Raw genomic sequence first — 21518 nt, 5'->3', positions numbered from 1 at the left:
ACAAACGGAAAATAGCAGCTAAATATGCAGGCCTACTAATCAAACATATACACTTAACAGTATTGGAGCAATGGTGTCACACGAGGATGACATGATGAGTAATAATCCAAAGACAATGAGACATTCAAGTTTGTTTGTTTTTATTTGAAAGTCTTCACCATGAAGGAAACAGCAATAAGAAACACAGTAACATTAGTATTACAAAACAACCAATGTAAAAACAAATCACAGCCCAATATAACTGAAGCAATGGTCTTCAGTACTTCAAATTGTACTTGGAAAAGAATCTGGTCAATATTATTAAAAAGGAAAATACTTTGGTTTGCCCATTTCCTTTAAACTCTTCAGAGAACCATTTGAGTTCAGCCAGTTTTTGTATATTCTTGCATTAAGCAAGTATAAGCAGGATGATTCAACATTTGCACATAATGTACAAACCACAGGCCACAGATCAGTGCTACTAGTGTTTCTGTGATCTAAACCATTTAACTGACTGAAGCTTGATGCAACTGTAAAATCCTGCCATAAAAGAAGACTCCCTGAGTAGATTAGTCATTTGTAAAATGCCCCAACCTAAGAGTTAAGAAGCACTAGTGTGAATGGAGAAACAATACCTAATATGTTGTGGGGGGGTGAACATGGTGTATTTTCTTGCAGAGGGGACCAATGATGAGCTATGCCATGTCAGGCTCTGCTGTGGTTTCTGTCTTCTGCACTTTAACTGGAGTACCCAAACAATCTTCACCCTGAGCAGGAGAACACAAGCAATCAAGTTCAATAAAAAAAAACAGATCTTCATTCAAGTATTATTACAATCTCTGCTTCAAGTTTCGCATTTAATGACCCACACCTCAGATTTACAACACCATATAAGAAGAAACAATAGATGAAAAGAAAAGGCTGAATGTTGTATGTCTATTGTTTTCACTTCCATCTGTTTACAAGTCTTCATTATTCTCATCAAGCCTGGAACTGGTTCTCCCTCCTACTGCCATGCTAAGTTTTGTCAATGCAATGACATAAGAAGAATAAAATAATATATACAAATAACAAAAAAGACAAACATCACACGGGACTATATTAAATCCTATTCAGAAAGACTTTCTGGCAGGGGGATTTTGGATCTTCCTTATACATTTATTTAATGCAGTGACAAGTATGCATGTTATATTTGTTTATAATAATATTATTATTAACCAGAAATTACATTTGTTTATTATTCAAATGTACTCCAATTTAAACAGATAGAAGGGAAACGAAATTTATATTTATGGATTTGGAAATGAGAAAATCATGCAAGGCTCTTTATCAAGGCTTTGGATGGTGTCAGTGGAAGTTTAAAACATAAAGAGTTCTTCTCGTTAAATTATTATTTAAAATTTAAATATTTAGCAAAAATTGCCCCAAATGTATTATTGCAAATTGTGTTGTAAAACAAAATCAACCAAGCCAATATTAATATTTTTTAGTTTAGGTAATGGCATGTTATCTACATTGTTTTTGAGTAAATGAACAAATTTATATAAAAAGGTTATCCGGATCTGGACCCGGTTGCCTTCCTATCCCGACCCGGACCTACAACTAATAAATTAATGAGAATTTTAACAGAGCATTTATATTTTAACCAGCAGAGCTTTTGTAGCCTTTATGGCACTAGTTGAGCAGACCAGGACCCTCACAGACCAACTGCACGTGGAAATCATCTCACACAATGCTACTCAGACAATCAACCTGTGCATTCCGATAAGATCTTTTGGTCCTTCAGTTTTTTTTCTTTTCACAAAACAGGTTTTAAAGAAACTGAGAGGTTAACTGATGTTTGTTTTTCATTTACATTTCATGGTCAATAAGCAATTTTCATTCTCTAACAAAATACAAAATCAGAAAAAAAAGTCTTACGTTAACCAGTGGTTGCATAACAGCAATGATTTCTCACGTTATATCACACATCATGATTCAGTGAAGTTTTATTTGATGATTTCCCATTCAACAAGTCCTCATTTGATAGAACCGTTCCCATAATAGAAAATGATAGGTTAGGTCAGCTCAAATTACATTAAAACTTAACTTGGCTAGATTTTTATGGCTTTTTAATGCCATTAAACCTCAATACTATGTCTACAGTGTTATGTGTGTTTGAGCTTTATACGTGCTACAACTCACCTCCAGTGATAGGCTGTGTGTGGTGAGAGAGGCTGGGACATTCTGGGAGTCTGACAAGATAGGAAAGTCCAGCTCAATGTCCATTACATCATCAAGACCCAGCTCGTCACTGCAGGAAAAGGCGAAAAACAACACTTGAGCAACACTTAGACTGTAAATGGTAAATGGACCTGTACTTTTATAACGCCTTTCTAGTCTTCCGACCACTCAAAACGCTTTTACACTACGTGCCACATTCACCCTTTCGCACACATTCACTCAGTGATGGCCAAGTCCATCGAACAGAAACTAACGCATTCATACACACTCACACAATTTGGGGTTCAGTATCTTGCTCAGGAATACTTCGACATGTGAACGATCGAACCAACAACTTTCCGATTAGTGGACGACCCGCTCTTCCTCTGAGCCACAGCCGCCCCATAGTGTATAGTGTGTGTATAGGGTCTGTGCTTTGTGGGCCAAATATCTTCTTACATGTTATCGAGGACTTTGTCTTGGCTGCCCTCAGTTGGGGGGTCCCAGGCGTGCAGTTTGACCTTCCACAGTTTGATCTGCTGGTCCCAGGAGCGACGGCTGTACTTCCTGAACTTATTGGGAGTCTTTGGGTGAACACCCGGCTGACGCATGTGTCTGGAAACAAAAAGGGAAACCAATAGGATCATGTTTTTTATTTATTTATTATTATTTAGTGCTGTCAGTTAAACGCGTTATTAACGGCATTAAGGCAAACCCAGTTTAACAGCGTCAATTTATTTATCGCGAGATTAACGTTCTTTTTGGCCTAGCACACTTTGTAGTTTTTTTTCACATGCTGTTGCAACAACTAGTAACATTAGAAAAACTACAAAACCACACCGGATCTAGCTAGACCGGAAACAAAACAACAGGCACTCTTGTTTAAGAGTAGTAGACGTTACGTTTTGAGTAGATGGCGAGCGCAAGACGCTGAAATGGATGCCAATAATATTCTGAATGGAAAGTTTACTTTTAAAAAGTTGCCAAATGGTTCCATTGACAAGACCAAAGTGATCTGTGTGTTTTGTGGTTGTGAACTGAGCTATCATCACAGCACGTCCAGTCTGAAATACCACTTGATGGCCAAGCACACAGCTGATGCGAATTCTCCGCCCCCTTGTCAAAGCCAGGCAACAATGGATGATTTTTCAATAAAAACAACATTTGCACAAAGCAAGTCGATCCACTTTTCCATGTTGATAAGAGCATTAAAATGAGAAAAAAAATAATGGGACAAAAAAATCAAGGGACATTTAGAATAGATAAAAATGTGCGATTACTTGCGAGTTAACTATGACTTTAATGCGATTAAATATTCTAATCGCTGGACAGCACTATTATTATTATTATTATTATTAATAATTGTATTAACACATGACCCTTTAGAGCAACATGTGATAATGCCACTATGTAACCCTTAAAGTCCCCATGAACAGAAAGCAGATTTGATTACTCATGTTTACGTGTTTCCTATAAAAACAGGCAGCTGGTGGGGACTTACATATACTTATTGACTGGTTTACCAGAAGCCAGTAGCACTAATTGTGCATTACATTGGATGTAAAATTTGCATACACCCCAGAGTGCAGGGCGAGTCATCAACAGCTGTTATTGTTTGGCAGAAATTACAAAGTCTGATATAGCATTAACAACACCGGAAAGTACCCTAAAAAATGAGTCATTGTTGGAACAGATGCTAGAGTATAGGTGACGTATAGCACAAGACGTAATAAAAACTTTTGACTTCACTTCTTTCTCGTACAATAACCCCTCTCGGTCTCTGCACAACAGTGACTCTCTAGTATAACATTTGATGTTGCACATATGGGCTCATGATAGTTTAGTAGCTGTACGGATTGAAGGGTGGGTTTGTGTAGACCTACTTTGGGACTTCTTTGATGTATCGATCGTAGGCCAGTGTGTTCTTGCCATAATTTATCTGCTTCTGACGCCGTAGCAACACTGCCTCGTCTTTCTCCATGTTTTCCCCCTCTCTGGAATCACAGCTGCAACAGATACCACCCATTCAGAGATTTGGAGTCAAACAATAAAAGGCATGACAGGTTGCTATTAATTTGTCAATGGAAGCAAATAGCAGCTGTAATGTAATCTACAGCAGTGATTCTCAACCTGGGGTGTGGGGACCCCAATAAAAACAGCAAATACTTGACACAATTATTTTATTGACTAGAGGTTATTGCAATGAGAGAATGTCTAAGACTGACTATGTTGTTGCCTGCCTGATGAGGTTGAGAACCAGTGAGCTATAGCATGTCGACATGTGTTTACAAGTTTTATCAACAAATGAGTATTCTCAGTTGAATGGTCATAAAAAGACAATATGAGAGATGGTGAAATACCTTCCAGAAGAGCCAGAGGAGGTCTTTCTCTCTCTCTGGGTGACCTCTCCACCCAGTATCCTCCTCCTGTAACTGGACACACAATCACTCATTAAAGAGGGTGCTTTGAATGAATTGGGCATAAAACCACTCAAATTGAAGTAGGGTTTGGTTACCGCTGCATGTCTCTGTGGACATCTCGCCTCATCTCATCATCCTCCACCTGGCTGCCCCAGTCAGCCTGTCTGCCCCAGCGAGACACTGGGCCTGCACTCTCTGGAGTGGTGAAACTAAGGAGGAAACGCAAAGTGTTACGGATGCACAGTTATATTGGTGCATCATGGGATATTCCTTCAGATATTACCATTAAGTAGGCTTAATGGCATAATTTAACTGTCATCTTAGCAAGCATTTGCTTGACACTGTGTCACCACGTCTGTGAGCATATGTCTGCAGTGAAGTCTTTTAATGCAAAGTTGCTATTTGAAGTTATTGCTCAGCGTTGGCTGTTCCTTCAACACTGCAAATTTAATGACCCATCTCACATCCATCTATGAATGTAAATCTAGGTCTGTTGTAGGTATATACTCTTACCTGGTATGTCTGTTGTCAGAGTTGCCATCATTTTCCCTCTCACCACCATCTGGGTCTCTTTTGGTCCGCAGGCTTCCATCGATCCCTCTCTTCCTGCAGTGGGACCACCGAGATGGCCCATAGCTCCAACGCAGGGAAGACACAATAAAGAATTTAATCATATGTTCGACAAAATTTAAAGCAAGTCACAAAATGATGTTTCTATTAGAGTCAAATAAACCACTAAACCAAAAGAGCACAAAATGCAGCATTACACAGCCAAAATGGTTAATAATGATAATCAGGTTGTCACAACCACAGCACCGTAGTTAATCTAATAGTGAGCTAGAAACCGCTCAAGGAAATGTCTGAATGTAGTCTATTACATTAGTTTTGTCGTGAATCTGAGAAGACAGGAGGAAGTACTGCTACTGATTGATGACTGAGTTTGCTGTCAGTTGTATTTATTTTACTGAAATGTCAGATGTTTCCACTACATATTATTGAGGGTATATGGTGACTTTTATTTTAATTTAGTTAGATTTATTATTTAGAGAAATTCTAATCCAGTTCAGGACAATTGTTTTGGTAATGTCTGAGTAATGTGAAAAACCACAACCCATGTGGTTATTATAATTCTCTTCTTTAATCAAATATAAAAAAAAACACTGACAAAAAACAATGATTTACTACTGAAGCTGGTAACATTGAACATTCATCCGTCAGCAGCTGGTAAAAGAGGCTCATTTTCCACCCTGTAGAGACGAGAGAATATTTGTTCATTCAGATGCCTAAAGTTAGAGTCCTCTGAAAACACCTTAATAAGAGTGGCGACTGGTTTTAAACGAGTTTCTGGCCTTTTCTAAATTTGCCGTCTGAACGTTAAGAAAATGATGGTTAGGTTACCTCTCAAGTTAACTTGTCTTTATTGTTTATACAACAGCGCTAATTCGTTTAAGTTTCTCCCGCCACATAATGTAACTTCCTACTTCCGGTTATCCATCCATTATCTGTCCGACCTGATGGTTTCGGGTTGAGAGGAAACGTAACGTTAGGCATATTAATTCAGTTGTACCCAGAGTAACTATTAGTCAGCAAAACGTCTGTCATCTCCCCTGACTTTACTGTGCATGTTCCATATTGTACTCCTGTCAAATAGCATTTTAGCTGTGTGTGCACAAACACACACACACACAATGCCTAATTATACCCCACTGTGAACCACTTTTACTCGAGGTTAACGCCAGTTAACGTCAACAAAACATGTTAGCCCCAAAAGAGCCACGGGTTACTAACGTTAGATAGATGTAAGCGCTAACGTTAGTTAACGTTAGTATATTAGGAGTCGTACTAACGTTAGTTAACGTTAGTATATATATAGGAGTCATACTAACGTTAGCGCAGGAAGGACAAAAGGTTGAACTAACTTACTTGAACACGTAACTACAACGTTCGTTCAAGTTATAATCAGCTACGCATGTTACCAGCAAACGTGTTTTGTGCTAGCAACTCATGTAGTAAAACATATTTGAAAACAAGTTTTCAGCTAACATAAAGTGGAAAAAGACACAACGCAAGCTTGTAAAACGTAATTTTAAGGGGGTGAAACGACCGAATTCAAAACTTACCCATTTTCATGTTCGCTGCTTTGAGCCTCGCGCCGTCTGCCTCTGGTCCAGTCAGACATTTTCTTTATAGTGAATATTTGGAGCAGTAGAGTATTTGTGTGGACAACCGACAGGCTCTGCAGCACAACAGCCGGCTGGCAGTTTAGATACCCGCCAACACTGAAAGACGCGCGACCCCAAACAATCCAAAAAGTCACATGACCGGAAAGGGCGGCTGTACGTCTATGGTTCCTTCCGGATCATTGTTCCGGATGCGGCAGAGGGCAGCGATACTCTGGCTGCGTTTCATTAGTAGTTCCACTTCCCCTCGTTCACTTCCCGTCAGCCCTTGGTATGACGTAACAGCATACGTCGCACGGAGGCCACTTGGAGCGCGGAGGGAAAGTGGGCGGGGAGGAGCGGGGGATTTAAATGAAACGCACTTGCTTGTTATAGCGGCAATGACGTAAACTGCAATGCATTGTGGGTGATATCCACCTCGGAGTGACCATCGTTGTTCACTCGCTCCCTCAGCCCTCCGAGGGTCCATCTCAGACAGTTGGAACGACACTTATGATGGCGGCGGGGATTCCCCCGAGGGCAAGTGCCGAGGGCGTGTTGAACGACTAATGAAACGCAGCCATATTCTCGTCTTCTTTCTGATAGCTTGTCTTCTTCGCGTTTTCTGGCGAATTGCAATTTTAACTGCATAGCGCCACCTACCATACAGGAGTACGTATACAGGATCCAGTTAAGTTTACAGTAGTCTATAAAGAAAACAGTCTACTATATTCTATTAAACAATATTGTGTGCTCCCCACAACTCATCTCTGTTAGCCAAATGAACTATCTTACCTACCTACCAAGCTCTTATTCTCATCCTGAAAGTATTTGAAAAGCTGTCAATTCCACCAATAGCAATATCAACAGTGTATCTAAGTATGTATCAGTGAATAATCTCTGACAATAGAGGTATGTTTAATTTTAACAAGCACCATTATTAGTGGTAATGTGCCCCCTTGCTGGTCATGTCCAATAATGGAGGGCTTGTTGATGAAAAGCAGATATCTAGGCCTACAGGTAGTTTAAAAGTCACAACTTTAAAATAAATTTACCAAAATCTTTGAAGATTTTGGATAGAAAATCCGAACCAAAAACTTTTACCTTTTCTAACTTAACTTTGTAACCATTTTAATTAGATGGTGTTACTCATTGGCTTAGTCAGTTGCATCTACCCACCTTCCAAAGAAACCAAAATACCAAACCAAACACTGGTTCTACATAGAGCCGTTCACATTTTTTTAACGCAACTACACCACTAGATGCCACTAAATCCTACATACTGGTCCTTTATTCTATCAGCAATCAGTATTCAGTAGAATAATAGGGTGAAGATAGTCAATAGTCTATATAGCTATAAGAGTTATTTATCCCTGCTTCATTGTAGGTGTCCTACTTAAGTAATCAAGGAAATGTATTTATCATTATACAACACAAGATTGTATAATGAAATAATAATTTCATTAAAACATAACATAAAAGTTTATAAAATAAACCAGTACCATAGTTATTTCTATACATATACATATACACAGGAATTACTTCTGCAAGGAATGTACAGCAGTAACAAGATATTGGCTGTGTAACTAAATGTATTCTGATTAGTTTTCTTTAACATGCATCCTGATTAGATGTTTCCATATTGGCTGTTAGCTAAATGCTTTCTGATTGGTTAACTGTCTGATTGTCTGTTTGAAAAATCCATCCTGATTGGTTGGATGCTAAATGCCTCCTGATTGGGTGTCTGTTAAATACATCTCTATTTGCTGTTTATTAAATGCATCCATATTGAATGTAAAAAGCATTATCTTGCACTCCACGCAACTCGGGCGCCACGCCACGTCACCCCACTCCCAAGCCCTCATTGCCAGACGCTGAGGGAGACCACTCTACATTGTCATACGTTTTAGACACTGCAAAAGACTTACGCTTTCATAGAGGGACTCTTCAATGCGAAAAGGGGAAATTCAGTGCCACGCCACGGACACACAGTTTGACGCACAGTAAATATTTGATTAACTTATGATCGTCTAGATTGCAGTGATCGAATATGAAGTCAATATGAGGAAATCTGTAGGAGTTAGTTAAAATAGAAGCCCTGAAATGCCGGAAATGGCATCACAGTGGCCGACTTTGACGGCACGCCACAGACACGCCCTTCAACGTACAGTCACAAATAGCACAACTTTTAATCGACAACATATGTTGACTGTACTGACTAATTTTGAAGTAGATTTGATAAGTCCCCTATTTATCTTGCAATTTAATACTTGACTTCCAGCGGTTTCCTACAATACTCCACGAACAATACTCGGTAGGAATTATGGTTTGTAGATGTAGCTAGTGGAAGGGGTAAGCTTTTTCACAGTATCTATTGGTCAGATACTGTTGGTGCAGCAGCTATGGTACAGACATCTTTCTGTCTTTTCCATAGGACTCGGTTGAAGATTGCATTCTTCGCGATTGCAGACATGCAGCAGAGTGGGTTGAGGCCAACAAACAACTGTTCTCTGCCAAAGTGGACCTGCTTGATGTTCTGTACATGGGGGAGGAGAACCAGGCTGAGGCTGCTCTACAGTATGGGAGGTTGTGGAAAGATCAAGTGGATGACCATGAAAAGGAATCAGTCCTGGAGCCCTTCAAATTCACATTTTACACACTGAGGACGTGGAAATTCTGTGAGGAAATAATGGACAAAAGAAATAATTTGGCCTATTGTGAATGTCACACAGATGGGGTTGTGGGCTACAGAACCTTTGATCATGTTGTGACTTGGTGTGTTTGTTTTTCTCATTGATCACTTAATAATTCACTGGGATTATACTGTAGATATCAAGAGTTAGGGTTGTATCTAGTGGTACTTAGGTGTTCCAGCAGCACAAGAACATAATTAGCATAGACATAGAACCAAAAATGAAATTTATGGTGGTTAAGAATAAAAATACAACAGAAAAAAATTGAAAAAAAAAAGGAGAAAAGAGCAGTGCAATAAAGTCAAAGTTAAATGATAATGAAAAGGCAGCGAAGTACTGTATAAACTGTAAAGTACACAATAAAATGTATAGGCCTATGACATCTTATGAGATTGGCTTATGAATGAGTAATAACTTAAAAGAAAATGTGTGCACTGACCAATGTTATTCTTGGCCTACATTTTTTTCAACAATTTGACCTCTTTTCAAGATCCTCAGCTTTATAGTAGGCTACAAAGACAATTGAGCCCTGAGTCATATCACCCACCGTTTGTTTTTCATAATGACTAAGTTGTAAAGTTACGCAGTGCATATGTGTGTATATTAGTCTACATATACGGCAATCATTAATGAGAAGTGTTTTGAAAAAGACAAAGGCTAATGCTTCAATTGTCCAAATCAAAAGCTTTATTTTTTACTTTGAATTAATACAGGTTATGGATGGCTTTTTGTCCTAGATTTGGAAAGAATAAATCAAAATGTCCACGTTGGGGCTCATGCGCACCGGCTACTGGGGGCTGGCTAGCTGTAGCGGCTAAAGATATCTCCGTGGTGCGGTGCCGTTCCTCTAACTCACTAAGCCTCGCCTCCAGCGCAGTAAATAAACTACACTTAATACAGGTACCATTATCATTAAAGGAGGCAGAGGAATAACTGAACATCTGACACACTTTTTTTTAAAGCGAAAAGTCGCTAAAAGAAGGAGTAACTCCGAGTGTTTAGGTAGAACTAGTCTATGTTTAAATTTTAAGCGGGAAAATAACCGCTGTACCAAGTAAAACAAATTTAGATTTAGCGTTCACCGACAGAGCTACAGCACCAAACAGTGTACACAGAGCAGGAAGTAAACCGGAAATGAGTCAGTACGCTTACCGTAGCACGTCAGCACGTATCCACACTCCTAAATGCCTCCTGTTGGGTGTCTGTTAAATACATCTCTATTGGCTGTTTATTACATGCATCCATATTGATTGTAAAAAGCATTATATACTACTAATTGGCTGGTTATTAAACGTCTTCTGATCAGCTAAAGCTGTTGTTTCTCATTGGCTTTGGCCCATGCCACAATTATGATTTTATTTTTTAAATGTTTGTTCATTTTATGAAATAAAACAAAACAATCAATGAATGTTTGCTGCAAATATTCTGTTTTATTTTTTTATTTATTTGTCAAATTTAGGATTATATGAAGCAATGTCCTGACTGTCTTTAGAGGATGCATGAACCATTATGCACAGGGGACAGCATGTTACAGTCATTTTATCTTCTCAGCAGCTGATTGTCATTATGCTGTAGGAGCTTACAAGCATTGGCTTAGTATCTCAAAATAATGAGAAATCTTTTTAAAATATTGACTTAGTATCTCAAAATAATGAGAAATCTTTTTAAAATATTGACTTAGTATCTCAAAATAATGAGAAATCTTTTTAAAATATTGACTTAGTATCTCAAAATAATGAGAAATCTTTTTAAAATATTGACTTAGTATCTCAAAATAAGTCATTATTTTGAGATACTAAGTCAATGACTTTTCAGAAACCTTTTTTTTTTTTGTCACATTGGCGGGATTGGGCTTCCATACTCTATTTTGCACTGTGCCAATGTGTAGATGTCATTTTAGTAAAGGTCAAGAAAAAAAGCCTTCTCTGTTTTCCATGACAACCGGAGACGCTGTCTCCTGATTGGCTGCTGCTACATCCTGTGTTTTCAGGCTTCAGTTCGCTAGCAGATGCTATTTTAAACTACACTTCCGTCGTGAGCAGTGGATTAACAAGTACATCTTAGAAAAGACGTAAGTCAATAATAAGAGAGTTGTCTTTCGGCGGCCATTTCAATGAAGGAATTTGATAAACATGACTGATACAAAAAGCCGTTCGTTGTTGCTACACTGCTAAACAGCTAGCTAAGTGTGGTGCTACCAACAGTTGTGTAGGATTATTAACGTTAACTGGATGTGAAGATTCTCAGTCAGAATAAAGACGAGGCAGTTGTCGGAACAGGTCGTCTTTGTCACTGGGATGCAGCTGGGATGGACGTTTGGACGCCATTTCTAATGTCGAGTAAGAATAATGTATTGATAATGAATATTAGCTCTCGAATCCATGTTTCTGCATGTCACCTGTTTATCTTAAAGCAGTCATACGTCAAAGGGTCAGTTTCAGGAAGAAAAGCGTCTGTGTGAATTGAATGTTGTGTGTTCTTCTTCACAACAAGTGAAACCACCGTTCAAATAAATATTAAAGATATTAGCCTTACGCCCTAGAGGTTAATATTAGGCATCAAGTATTCAGATTGATTTAAAGTCCTCATTTTCTTTTTGTTCCTACAGTGTGCTTTTTGAATGATATTAAAGGTGGGGCCTACAAGCATGATCTGTGACATCACAAATAGTTTGGAAGTCAATCCTGGTCCAGTATGCAACTTGTACAGTGTGACGTAGAAAGTTGCAGTCACCATGGCAGCTTCACCATTATACTATATACGGTCAATGGTGCACATACACTGAGAATGGACTTTACAGTGAAGCAGACATATTTTATTCAGCAGGAAAACCTACAATCCACATGAAACTGAAATCAGAGTGCCATTTGGTTCCTCATATTTATTTTTTTCCTGTAAAAACAGGTAGCTAGGGAGGGACTTGTTGTGGAAGCCGACAACACCAAATGTGTGTTACTTCCGACAGCCATGCAGCTATAGCAATTTGACGACAGGGAATACAGTACCGAGGTGTTTCTTTTGCCTGGTTTGACTCCTAGCACTCTGAGTCAGCTAATGTTAGCTGCACAAGTTAACTAGGTAATGGTATCTAACATGACTCTTAGCTAGTTAGCTGCTTTAGCAACATGTCCATCAGGAAAGTCCATACACCACCTCAGTATCATCAAACTAACCTCCATCTGTCTCGGAGGCTGTATTTGGCCCTGGTCCAGCTGCTGAGCCTGGTTTCGTTGTATGCTAATGGAAGCTACAGCAGCAGTTGATGCAGAGCAACCGGGGGACGTCAGAGGGAAAATCAGAACATATTTTCTTTATAAAATATGATACAGTTTTACCAGAGCCCGTCTACGGAGAGCCTGGCCACTCTCTGTTAAGTCCCATTGTACCGAATTTTGGTTGCAGTTCCACCAGAATTCCACTGGGGGCGATCGCCCATGAGTGCAGAACGAATGGGAGCAGATGGAGCTAGACGGCTAAATTTGTCTCTTTCACCTGATTGTCGTTGAGAAATCTCAGATTTGATTGTAGTTTTTAAAGTTCAACATGGGTTATAGGTCGAAAGTTGAATGAACGAGTACTTATGTCCATTCGATTTCTTACAGGACGAGTTGTTGTTGCCCATAACATGCTAGCATTCTGCTAATGAACTCTGATTGGTCAGTGAAGGACTGATTACGACCAGAGATCCCGCTTGATGGCATCGTGGCATCCGAAGCGGGACCAGAATGTTAAGGCGGATTTTTTCGCCCAAGTCCTTTCTTCTTTCTTTTTTTTGGGTTGCTGGTACTTTTATCTGCCTATCGTTATGTCTGTGTTGTCGATGCCTCGAGAGAAAAGGAAGTGCAGAGCGCGGAAGCACAAAGTGACTCGAGGCTTGCCGTAAAGCAGTATCTCTGGCCGTACGATGTGTATGACGTCATTGACATTTTAAAAGACTTTTTAAAGCAAATAAGTGACTCTAAAAAATCTAACACCCAGCAATGTGTCATTTCTATGCATCCCCTTTTGAATGCAACATTCAAATTACTAGACAAAAAATGATATCCTGAGAAAAGTGGATTTTGAGGGGTATAGCTCCATAGACCGCCATTCATTCTGCACTCATCCTGTGAGCGCCCTCATATGGAACCAGAGTGGAACTGCAACAGTTCAGAAGCCGGAAGTTTACTGAGAGTGGAACTTCTCTCCTTATTAGACATTCTCTGGTTTTACCCAAATCTCTGAGTTGTCTTTTGTACAGTGATAATAAAGTTGTGTTTTGTACAATGATAATAAAGTTGTGTTTTTGTACAGGGAGGTCAGGCCCCAAGAAACACTCAGCTTTGGCACAAAGCCATGTTGTTGCTAACAGACTAAGCCCTGGCTACACTGCCTACCTGAGCGATGTATAACAGCTATGGCGCTGAACAGCTCCAACCTCTACTCTGTTGTGAAGCATCGCTGCTGCTGTAATTAATGAATCTTCGCTCTAAGTTACTAAAAGTTGATTAATGGGTGGATGTCATGATATTATTGGTTGAAATTGGTTGTTTCATGTTTAAGCAAGCAGATGTCACATTTTGTTTTACAGGAAGAAAAAAATATCTTGATGCAATATGACTCGTGCAATATGAGTGGGGATGTAATCTTAAAGGGTTAAAAAGGAAAATAAGTAAAAGTAGCATGCAAGGGAGATATACACCATAACAAGTAAAGGTCTTATTAATATATGACCTAAAGATAGTACCATCAAAAAAAGCTATGTGTAGCATTTTACTGTTGGTCGAGGTAAATCTAATTTAAGTACTTTATATACAGTTTGGTTAATTTGATCTATAATAATGCATCATGCATTTGTTCATTAAATGGTTTGAACGGGAAATCTGCATATGTAAAGTAACCCAGATAAATGTACTGAGGTAAAAAGTACAATATTTCCCCCTGAGATATGGTGGAGTAGAAGTCTATGGTAACATATAGTGATAATAAAAATAATTAAAGCTGCAAGCAGCGATGAATGGGCCCTCGCACTCCACGCAACTCGGGGTGTGCTGCGGCCCCATCACGTGCAAGTGTAATATGTGCAGACCGCAACATGAATTTTTGTATAAAGGATGTGATCTACATGTGTACCACCTTTCATACTCATAGGTGAAACGTGCCGTTGGGGCTGCTCAATAGGGGGCGCTGTCGAGCCATTTCCCCGTGCATTTGTCCGAGACCCATAAATTCGCCAAGTCTCGCCACAGCTGACCTGTATGCAGAATTTCAGGACTTTTTAAATATGAAAAAGCCTCAAGAAAGCCATTCAAAATGTCTGAATAATAATAATAATTCCTACAATTACAATAGGGCCTTCGCACGATTTGTGCTCGGGCCCTAATAATAATAATAATAATAATAATAATAATAGTAGTAGTAGTAGTAGCAGCAGTACCAGTAGTGGTAGTAGTAGTAGTAGTATTTTAGGCAGAATGTCCAGCTGTGACATTTTGCTGAATTGCTCTATCACAGACACCGTGGAACAGTATTAATGTATTATGTCTGTTCACAGCTCTGCTGCATTGTCTGGGATGGATCACAACCCAGAGACTCTGAAAGACCCTGCTGCAGAGTCTGGTCCGACAGCAGGTGATGTGCTTGCACACACACACACACACACACACACACACACACACACACACACACACACACACACACACACACACACACACACACACCACCCCCCCCACCACACAGCTTGCTTCATTGTCTGTTTTACTTTAAATGGGACCATAATTTTCTAAATGAACATCATGCTATAGGGAAGAAGACTGAAAATAGAGATTGAGACCATAAACTCATTAGGAAACTGTTTACTGTGATAATTAGTTGTTGTGCTAACCTTAGCCAACTATGTTTGGGAACTTTTTTCCATGTTTTTTGTCCGTGTGTCTCATTCTTGGGACAATTTTTCCCGACCGCGTCTCCGTCTGGGCTCAACAATGCGGTGGGTCTATTGTTTACACCCGAGATCAGCTGTTGTCGCTACAACCATTGGCGTTGATGCGGGAGAGGCCTGAAATCCCCAGAGAACTGAGCAGGAAGTACAGGGGATGTAAGGCTGGACATAAACACCGGGAAAAGAAGCGGAGATATAAAGCATCTCTCCCTTGGGGGACTTGCTATTCTTATTAACAACAAATGGTGTCATGGTCACGTTACTGTAAAGGAGCTTGTGTGCAGCCCGGACATTGAACTGCTTGCCGTGAGTCTGCGGCCATATTATCTGCCAAGGGAGTTCTCACACGTGATCATCCTGGTTGTTTACATTGTTTACAAACGCGGTGCGTGCGAGTGACGTCATCCACACCGTCGTGGCGGGACTCCAGACACGGCACCCAGACACATTAATTGCGATATCAGGGGACTTCTATCACATCACTCTGGCTGCAACACTGCCCACTTTCAAGCAGTTTGTGGACTGTCCCACCAGGGAAAACAAGACACTGGACCTGCTGTATGCCAATGTTAAGGAGGCTTACAGCTCCACTGCCCTTCCTCCACTTGGAAGATCAGACCATAACCTCATCCACCTGCAGCCCCTGTATAAGCCCCAAGTCCAGCGGCTTCCTGTGACCACCAGGACTGTGAGGAGATGGTCACAGGAGACCGATGAAGCTTTGCGGGGCTGCTTTGAACTAACAGACTGGGAGTTGCTCTGTGATTCGCATGGAGAGGACCATGATGATCTCACGGACTGCATAACGGGGTACATCAACTTCTGTGTGGACAGTGTTGTTCCTACAGTGACTGTACGCTGTTTCCCCAATAACAAGCCGTAGGTCACCAGAGACATCAAAGTCCTGCTGAATGAGAAGAAGAGGGCCTTCAGAGATGGGGACAGGGAGCAGATGAGGCAGGTTCAGAGGGAGCTTAAGGAGAAGATCAAACAGGGTAAAGACAGCTACAGGAGGAACCTGGAGCACAAACTCCAGCAGAACAACTTGAAAGACATGTGGAGCGGCATGAGGAGCATCACTGGCTACATACCATCTGGCAGCCAGACAATAGGAGGTGGTACTGAACGAGCCAACGAGCTGAATCTGTTTTTCAACAGATTTGATGAGGGCCCCGGACTACCCCTCCCCCAGCTCCTCTACAAAAATCCACCTCCAAACCACCAGCCCTGCTGCCCCCCCTCCCCCTCCGGTCCTTCCTGACTGTGCCCTACCTGTTCTCTCCCCCCACTATCACCTCTCCCCACCCCCATCAACACACATGGCACAGACCTTCACTGCAGAGCAGGTGAGGAAGGAGCTGTGCAGACTCCACCCAGGCAAGGCAGCAGGTCCCGACGGTGTCAGCCCAAGGGCCCTCAAAACATGTGCAACCAAACTGAGTGGAGTCCTGCAGCACATCTTCAACCTGAGTCTGGAGAGGGTCCCTGTGATGTGGAAGACATCCTGCCTGGTACCAGTACCGAAGAAGGCGCGTCCCAGCTCCTCCAACGACTACAGACCGGTGGCGCTGACGTCTCACCTGAGTCCTGCCACCTGCAGAAGTTTGCGGACGACTCTGCAATTGTTGGCTGTGTCAGTGAGGGGAAGGAGGAGGAGTACAGGGGCGTTGTGGACTCCTTCGTTGAGTGGTGGCCAACTAACCATCTGCATCTCAACTCCACCAAGACTAAGGAGCTGGTGGTGGATTTCCGCAGGAGGAAATCTACCCCCACACCCATCTCCATCAACGGTGTGACTGTGGATGTTGTCCAGGATTACAAATACCTGGGAGTACACCTGGATAACAAACTGGACAGGGCCAAGAACACTGAGGCTGTTTACAAGAAGGGCCAGAGTCGACTCTATTTCCTGAGGAGGCTCCGGTCATTCAACGTATGTAACATCATGCTGAGGATGTTCTGACAGTCGGTGGTAGCCAGTGCCATCTTCTTTGCTGTTGTGTGCTGGGGCAGCAAATGTCACTTTACCATTTTTTACACAATTTTCACTTCATCACTTTATTTAGTTGTACTGTACCATAGTTAATTTATGCTGCTACAATTTTTATCACTTTTACCACTGTTACCACTTTATCCAATTGCTTCTTATCACTTAGTTAGTTTGTACTTATTTTATTTCAATTTATGCTGCTAAACTGCACGGTGCATATTGTTGTATATACTGTACCTACGTTTAACCACAATTTTTGTTGCACTTTGTCACATTTAGTTACTTGTTTTCTTCTTTTCTACTTATGTTACCTGTAAGTGCTTGCATTTTGTTGCATTTAGTTAATTGTTTGATTTTTTTTGTTAGCCTTTATTTTAATTTAATTTAATTTAATTTAATTTAATTTAATTTTATGTTAGCTTATTTTTACTCTAACCCTGTAGTACCTTACTTTACCACCTTTGTATTGAAACTGTTGCACAGTAATTTCCCTTGGGATCAATAAAGCTTCTTGAATCTTGAATCTTGAATCTTGAATAAATCAAATCAGAAGTAGGGTATTTTCTACATAAGACTGCATTCAATTCAATTCAGTTTTATTTGTTTAGGACACTTTTCAAATAGAGTAGGTCTAGACTGTACCTAACAGTTCCCACCACGAGCAAGCACTTGGCAATGGCGGCAAGGAAAAACTTCCTTTTAAGAGGCAGAAACCTTGGACACAGCTCTAGGCTGTCTGCCTTGACCAGTTGGGGTTAAAGAGAGAGGGAGGGGGGTAGAGGGGTAAAGAGAGAAGGACAAAGACAGAGACAAAGGTGCACAGCAACAACAATACTAATAGAAATGACATATGATGATGATGATGATGAACATGAAGTAGAAGATGATGACAACGACAACAGCCACAACGATGGGGGACTATGAACAATAATAATAGTAGTTAAAACTGCAAGCAGTGATCATCGGGCCCTCGCACTCCACACAACTCGGGGTGTGCTGCAACCACATCATGTGCAAGTGTAACATGAACATTGGCACGTAGATGTGTTTAGGCCAGGGCTCTTAACAAACTTGTGAAGTTTGGCTGCAAATGGAGAATCTGCACTGCAGTTAGGTTTAGCAGTAGGGTTAGGGTTTCCATTGTCATGTCAAGGCTGATTTTTGAAGGCACGCCGTTTAACCGAATTAACAAATGTAACATCCTGAACTTCTCCGGATTGTACTCACCAATTCTAAAGTTGTTCTGATAAATTCACTTGGAGGAGTTTGTTAAAATAGAAGCCCTGAAATTATCAGAAATGCGACACAGTTTGACATTTGATTCAAAATGGCCGACTTTGACGGCACGCCACGGACAAGCCGTTAAAATTTTTTAACTGTACTGGAAATTACCACGAAATTCAAAATGACCGACTTCATGTTGTGTTTGGGTTATAGGCCCAAGAGGCTTTTTGGCTTATCCCATCATGATACACATGCGTACCAATTTTCGTACATGGTAAATGGTAAATGGACCTGTACTTGTACAGCACCTTTCTAGTCTTCCGACTACTCAAAGCGCTTTTACACTACGTGCCACATTCACCCTTTCACACACATTCACTCAGTGATGGCAAAGTCCATCGAACAGAAACTAACTCATTCATACACATTCACACACCGATGCACAGCATCTGGAGCAATTTGGGGTTCAGTATCTTGCTCAAGGATACTTCGACATGTGGCGGGAGGAGCCGGGGATCGAACCAACAACCTTCCGATTAGTGGATGACCCGCTCTGCCTCTGAGCCACAGCCGCCCAAGGCAGGTATGACCGACATACTTGTCTTGGGGTCTGATATTGGGGGGTGTGGCTAAGCCATTTTGCGACACCCTTCTACGGGACCAAGACCGTTAGCGTTTGCTACGACTGAATTTTGTGCAAAGTTTCATGAGTTTGCATGTTTAGCCCCCCAAAAAGTGTTCAAATGTTAACACAAAAGCTGATCGTGTGTTCTGGCGGTTCATAAAAATTTGATGCCATGCCACAGACACGCCCTTTAACAAATATAGCACAACTTTTAATCGTGAATGTCTTTAGATGGCTGTGTCCAAATCTAAAGTCGATCCGATCAGTTCCCTAGGAGGAGTTCGTTCAAATACAAGTGTGTAAATCGCCAGAAATGACCGCTTAATCAAAATGGCCGACTTCCTGTTGGGTTTGGGATATGGTGTCCACTGGATTTTTTGTTCGTCTGGATATGCGTGTGCCGATTTTTATGCATATCAGTGAAAGGGGCCCCGGGTGGTACAGTTTATGGGCCCCTGAGGGGCCATGCTCATAGTGGACCCCTAGAAAATACAAATTTTTTCACCACAACTGATGTGTGTATCATGAGTTTTCGAGCATTGGAAAGCCTCCCAAAAAAATCAGGAAATCAATATAGAACCAGAAGAGTAGTTCTGGTGCCCTGACTTTAGAGGACGCTTCAGTAAACGTTTAAAATAAACTCTAACTCTAATAATCTCTTTGGTGCTTCCGACTCTGCTGTGTAGCCTGTTAGTGGGAAGTGTTAGGTGTTATGTGAGATTATTCAGTTTTGACAGCCTAAAAATTAGAAGATCAGAAGAGCTTGTGTGGTGGGATTTGTATTTGACTCATGGTTCTTAACCGGATTATTTAGATTACTGTGATGATTGGCAAAATTGGCCTTTTTCAAAGCAGTCATTTTGACATGAAATAGTATTATTTGGTTCTGTTCTATTCAGGTCAAATGAAACCAGGGTCCTACATGATGGCCCACTGGAAAGGCTCTGCTACACTAAATGGAACATGAACTTAATTAATATTATTGGTTACATCTGTGTCTACCCTACTATTTCATGTCAAATGGGCTGCTATGAATAGGCTCATGCGAGAACAGCCGGGCATGCACATAATCGATCACCGGTGATCGCCACACAATGCATGCCCTTTAGATTTGTGTCCCACTTGATGCTGACTTGCTCTGATGTTATGCACATGAGGGCATCGAGCCACAGTTTTAAGAGCCAGACGCTGCAGTTGCTCCCACCGACTGCAAGGCCTAGGGCATGATTGGAAACACCTGGCTGTTGCTAATTGGTTCTTAGTTTTGACCATGTTTTATAGAAAATCCTAAATGTTTTTCTTTCCAGACGAGTTTCATTTCATCTCCAACAAGCCTAATATCTTTAGTGGTGACCTAATGCTCCAGGAGAACTAAAAGCTAAAGGAGTTAAAGGAGTCGTAGGACCTTTCAAAAGCATCTCTTCAGTTATTTTTTTTTTTTCCTAACCTTTATTTATTACATTTCATCACCTTCATGGTTCTTTAGGAACTGTGGAAAATAAAACAAGAACCAGTCTCTGTCTTCTTAAGGTTCCAGATCCCCATGTTGTTTCTTTGTAGGGGAAAGGGGCCAGAGGTGGTGACAGTGTGATGTTGATGTTTTCTTTGTTTTAGCTATTGTCTGATTATTGTGGGTTTTGTGTGTCCCTCTCTTTCAGACTGTGACAATTTTGAGTCATTCCGCACAGAAAAGGAGCAGGTAAGGTTTTTTTTGTTTTTTTTTGTCCAAACCTGAAAGTACAAATTTTGATTTTATTTACTCTTCATTACACTAAAACAGTTGTTCCAACTGTTGTTTGTACGATGTAGCCCCACAATGTTTTACAAAACACTTATAACACTTCCCAACATCAACAATGTGCATTGTGCAAATAACTTCATCATAGTGCAATGCCCATACTACTGCCTGCCAGACTGATGTGCTTGAGCTGACACTCTTTTAGTTGGCTAACTGAGCAGTGAAAGCAGAAATCATTGAGATTTATTCAACAATATAACAGAACAATTGCAACTGCTTACAAATTTAAGTGTAAAAAATTTAACTATTGAGCAACTGTAAACATCACTCACACTGTGGTCTTTGGACTTGTGTGTCATCCAAGGTACGCTTATATCTCCTCTTCACCTGTTGTTTACTAACTGCGTCTGCGACGCCATGCAAAAAGATAGTGATGGTGCGTTCAAGGCGCCTCGAAAACACGCGTGCAGAGGAGATAAACTATGTAATAATCGATGTAACCCTGGGTTTTACCGATGCAGACACGCAAAGAGAGATACATTGCGCATTTAGCCGGCAGTTGTATCCG

At 40.8% G+C, this 21518-nt stretch overlaps 2 protein-coding genes across 7 annotated transcripts in view; one reads left to right on the top strand and one right to left on the bottom strand.

Annotated features, from left to right (window-relative positions):
* Positions 1 to 123: 123 nt before the first annotated feature.
* On the bottom strand, positions 124 to 6950 carry slbp (stem-loop binding protein). Of its 4 annotated transcripts, none has more exons than XM_051421286.1 (8): positions 6722 to 6941; positions 5115 to 5237; positions 4697 to 4810; positions 4542 to 4607; positions 4065 to 4187; positions 2641 to 2796; positions 2164 to 2272; positions 124 to 746 (listed from the first exon to the last, which is right to left on the bottom strand). In XM_051421286.1, exons 1-8 carry the CDS (start codon positions 6778 to 6780, stop codon positions 675 to 677), a joined length of 822 nt encoding a protein of 273 aa, XP_051277246.1. In that variant the 5' UTR covers positions 6781 to 6941; the 3' UTR covers positions 124 to 674. The 4 variants fall into 4 exon arrangements, with proteins under 4 accessions (XP_051277246.1, XP_051277245.1, XP_051277248.1 ...); XM_051421285.1 differs by having other exon boundaries at positions 4542 to 4613; positions 6722 to 6935; XM_051421288.1 differs by lacking the exon at positions 4065 to 4187 and having other exon boundaries at positions 6722 to 6950.
* A 4474-nt stretch (positions 6951 to 11424) lies between these two features.
* ccdc142 (coiled-coil domain containing 142) overlaps positions 11425 to 21518 on the top strand; it is a 38066-nt gene continuing 27972 nt past the window's right edge. For 2 of the 3 annotated variants that reach the window (XM_051421209.1, XM_051421208.1), the window contains exons 1-3: positions 11425 to 11792; positions 14987 to 15063; positions 20871 to 20911. In XM_051421209.1, the coding sequence (XP_051277169.1) occupies positions 15006 to 15063; positions 20871 to 20911 (99 nt within the window). In that variant the 5' untranslated portion in view covers positions 11425 to 11792; positions 14987 to 15005. The remainder of the gene's footprint in view (positions 11793 to 14986; positions 15064 to 20870; positions 20912 to 21518) is intronic. The other variant, XM_051421210.1, reaches the window with a different exon arrangement.

The sequence above is a fragment of the Dicentrarchus labrax genome, unplaced genomic scaffold (assembly GCF_905237075.1).
Source record: "Dicentrarchus labrax unplaced genomic scaffold, dlabrax2021, whole genome shotgun sequence".
NCBI classification, from domain to species: domain Eukaryota; kingdom Metazoa; phylum Chordata; class Actinopteri; family Moronidae; genus Dicentrarchus; species Dicentrarchus labrax.
Note: the sequence above shows the minus strand (reverse complement) of the source record. Positions and strands in the feature narration are given on the sequence as shown.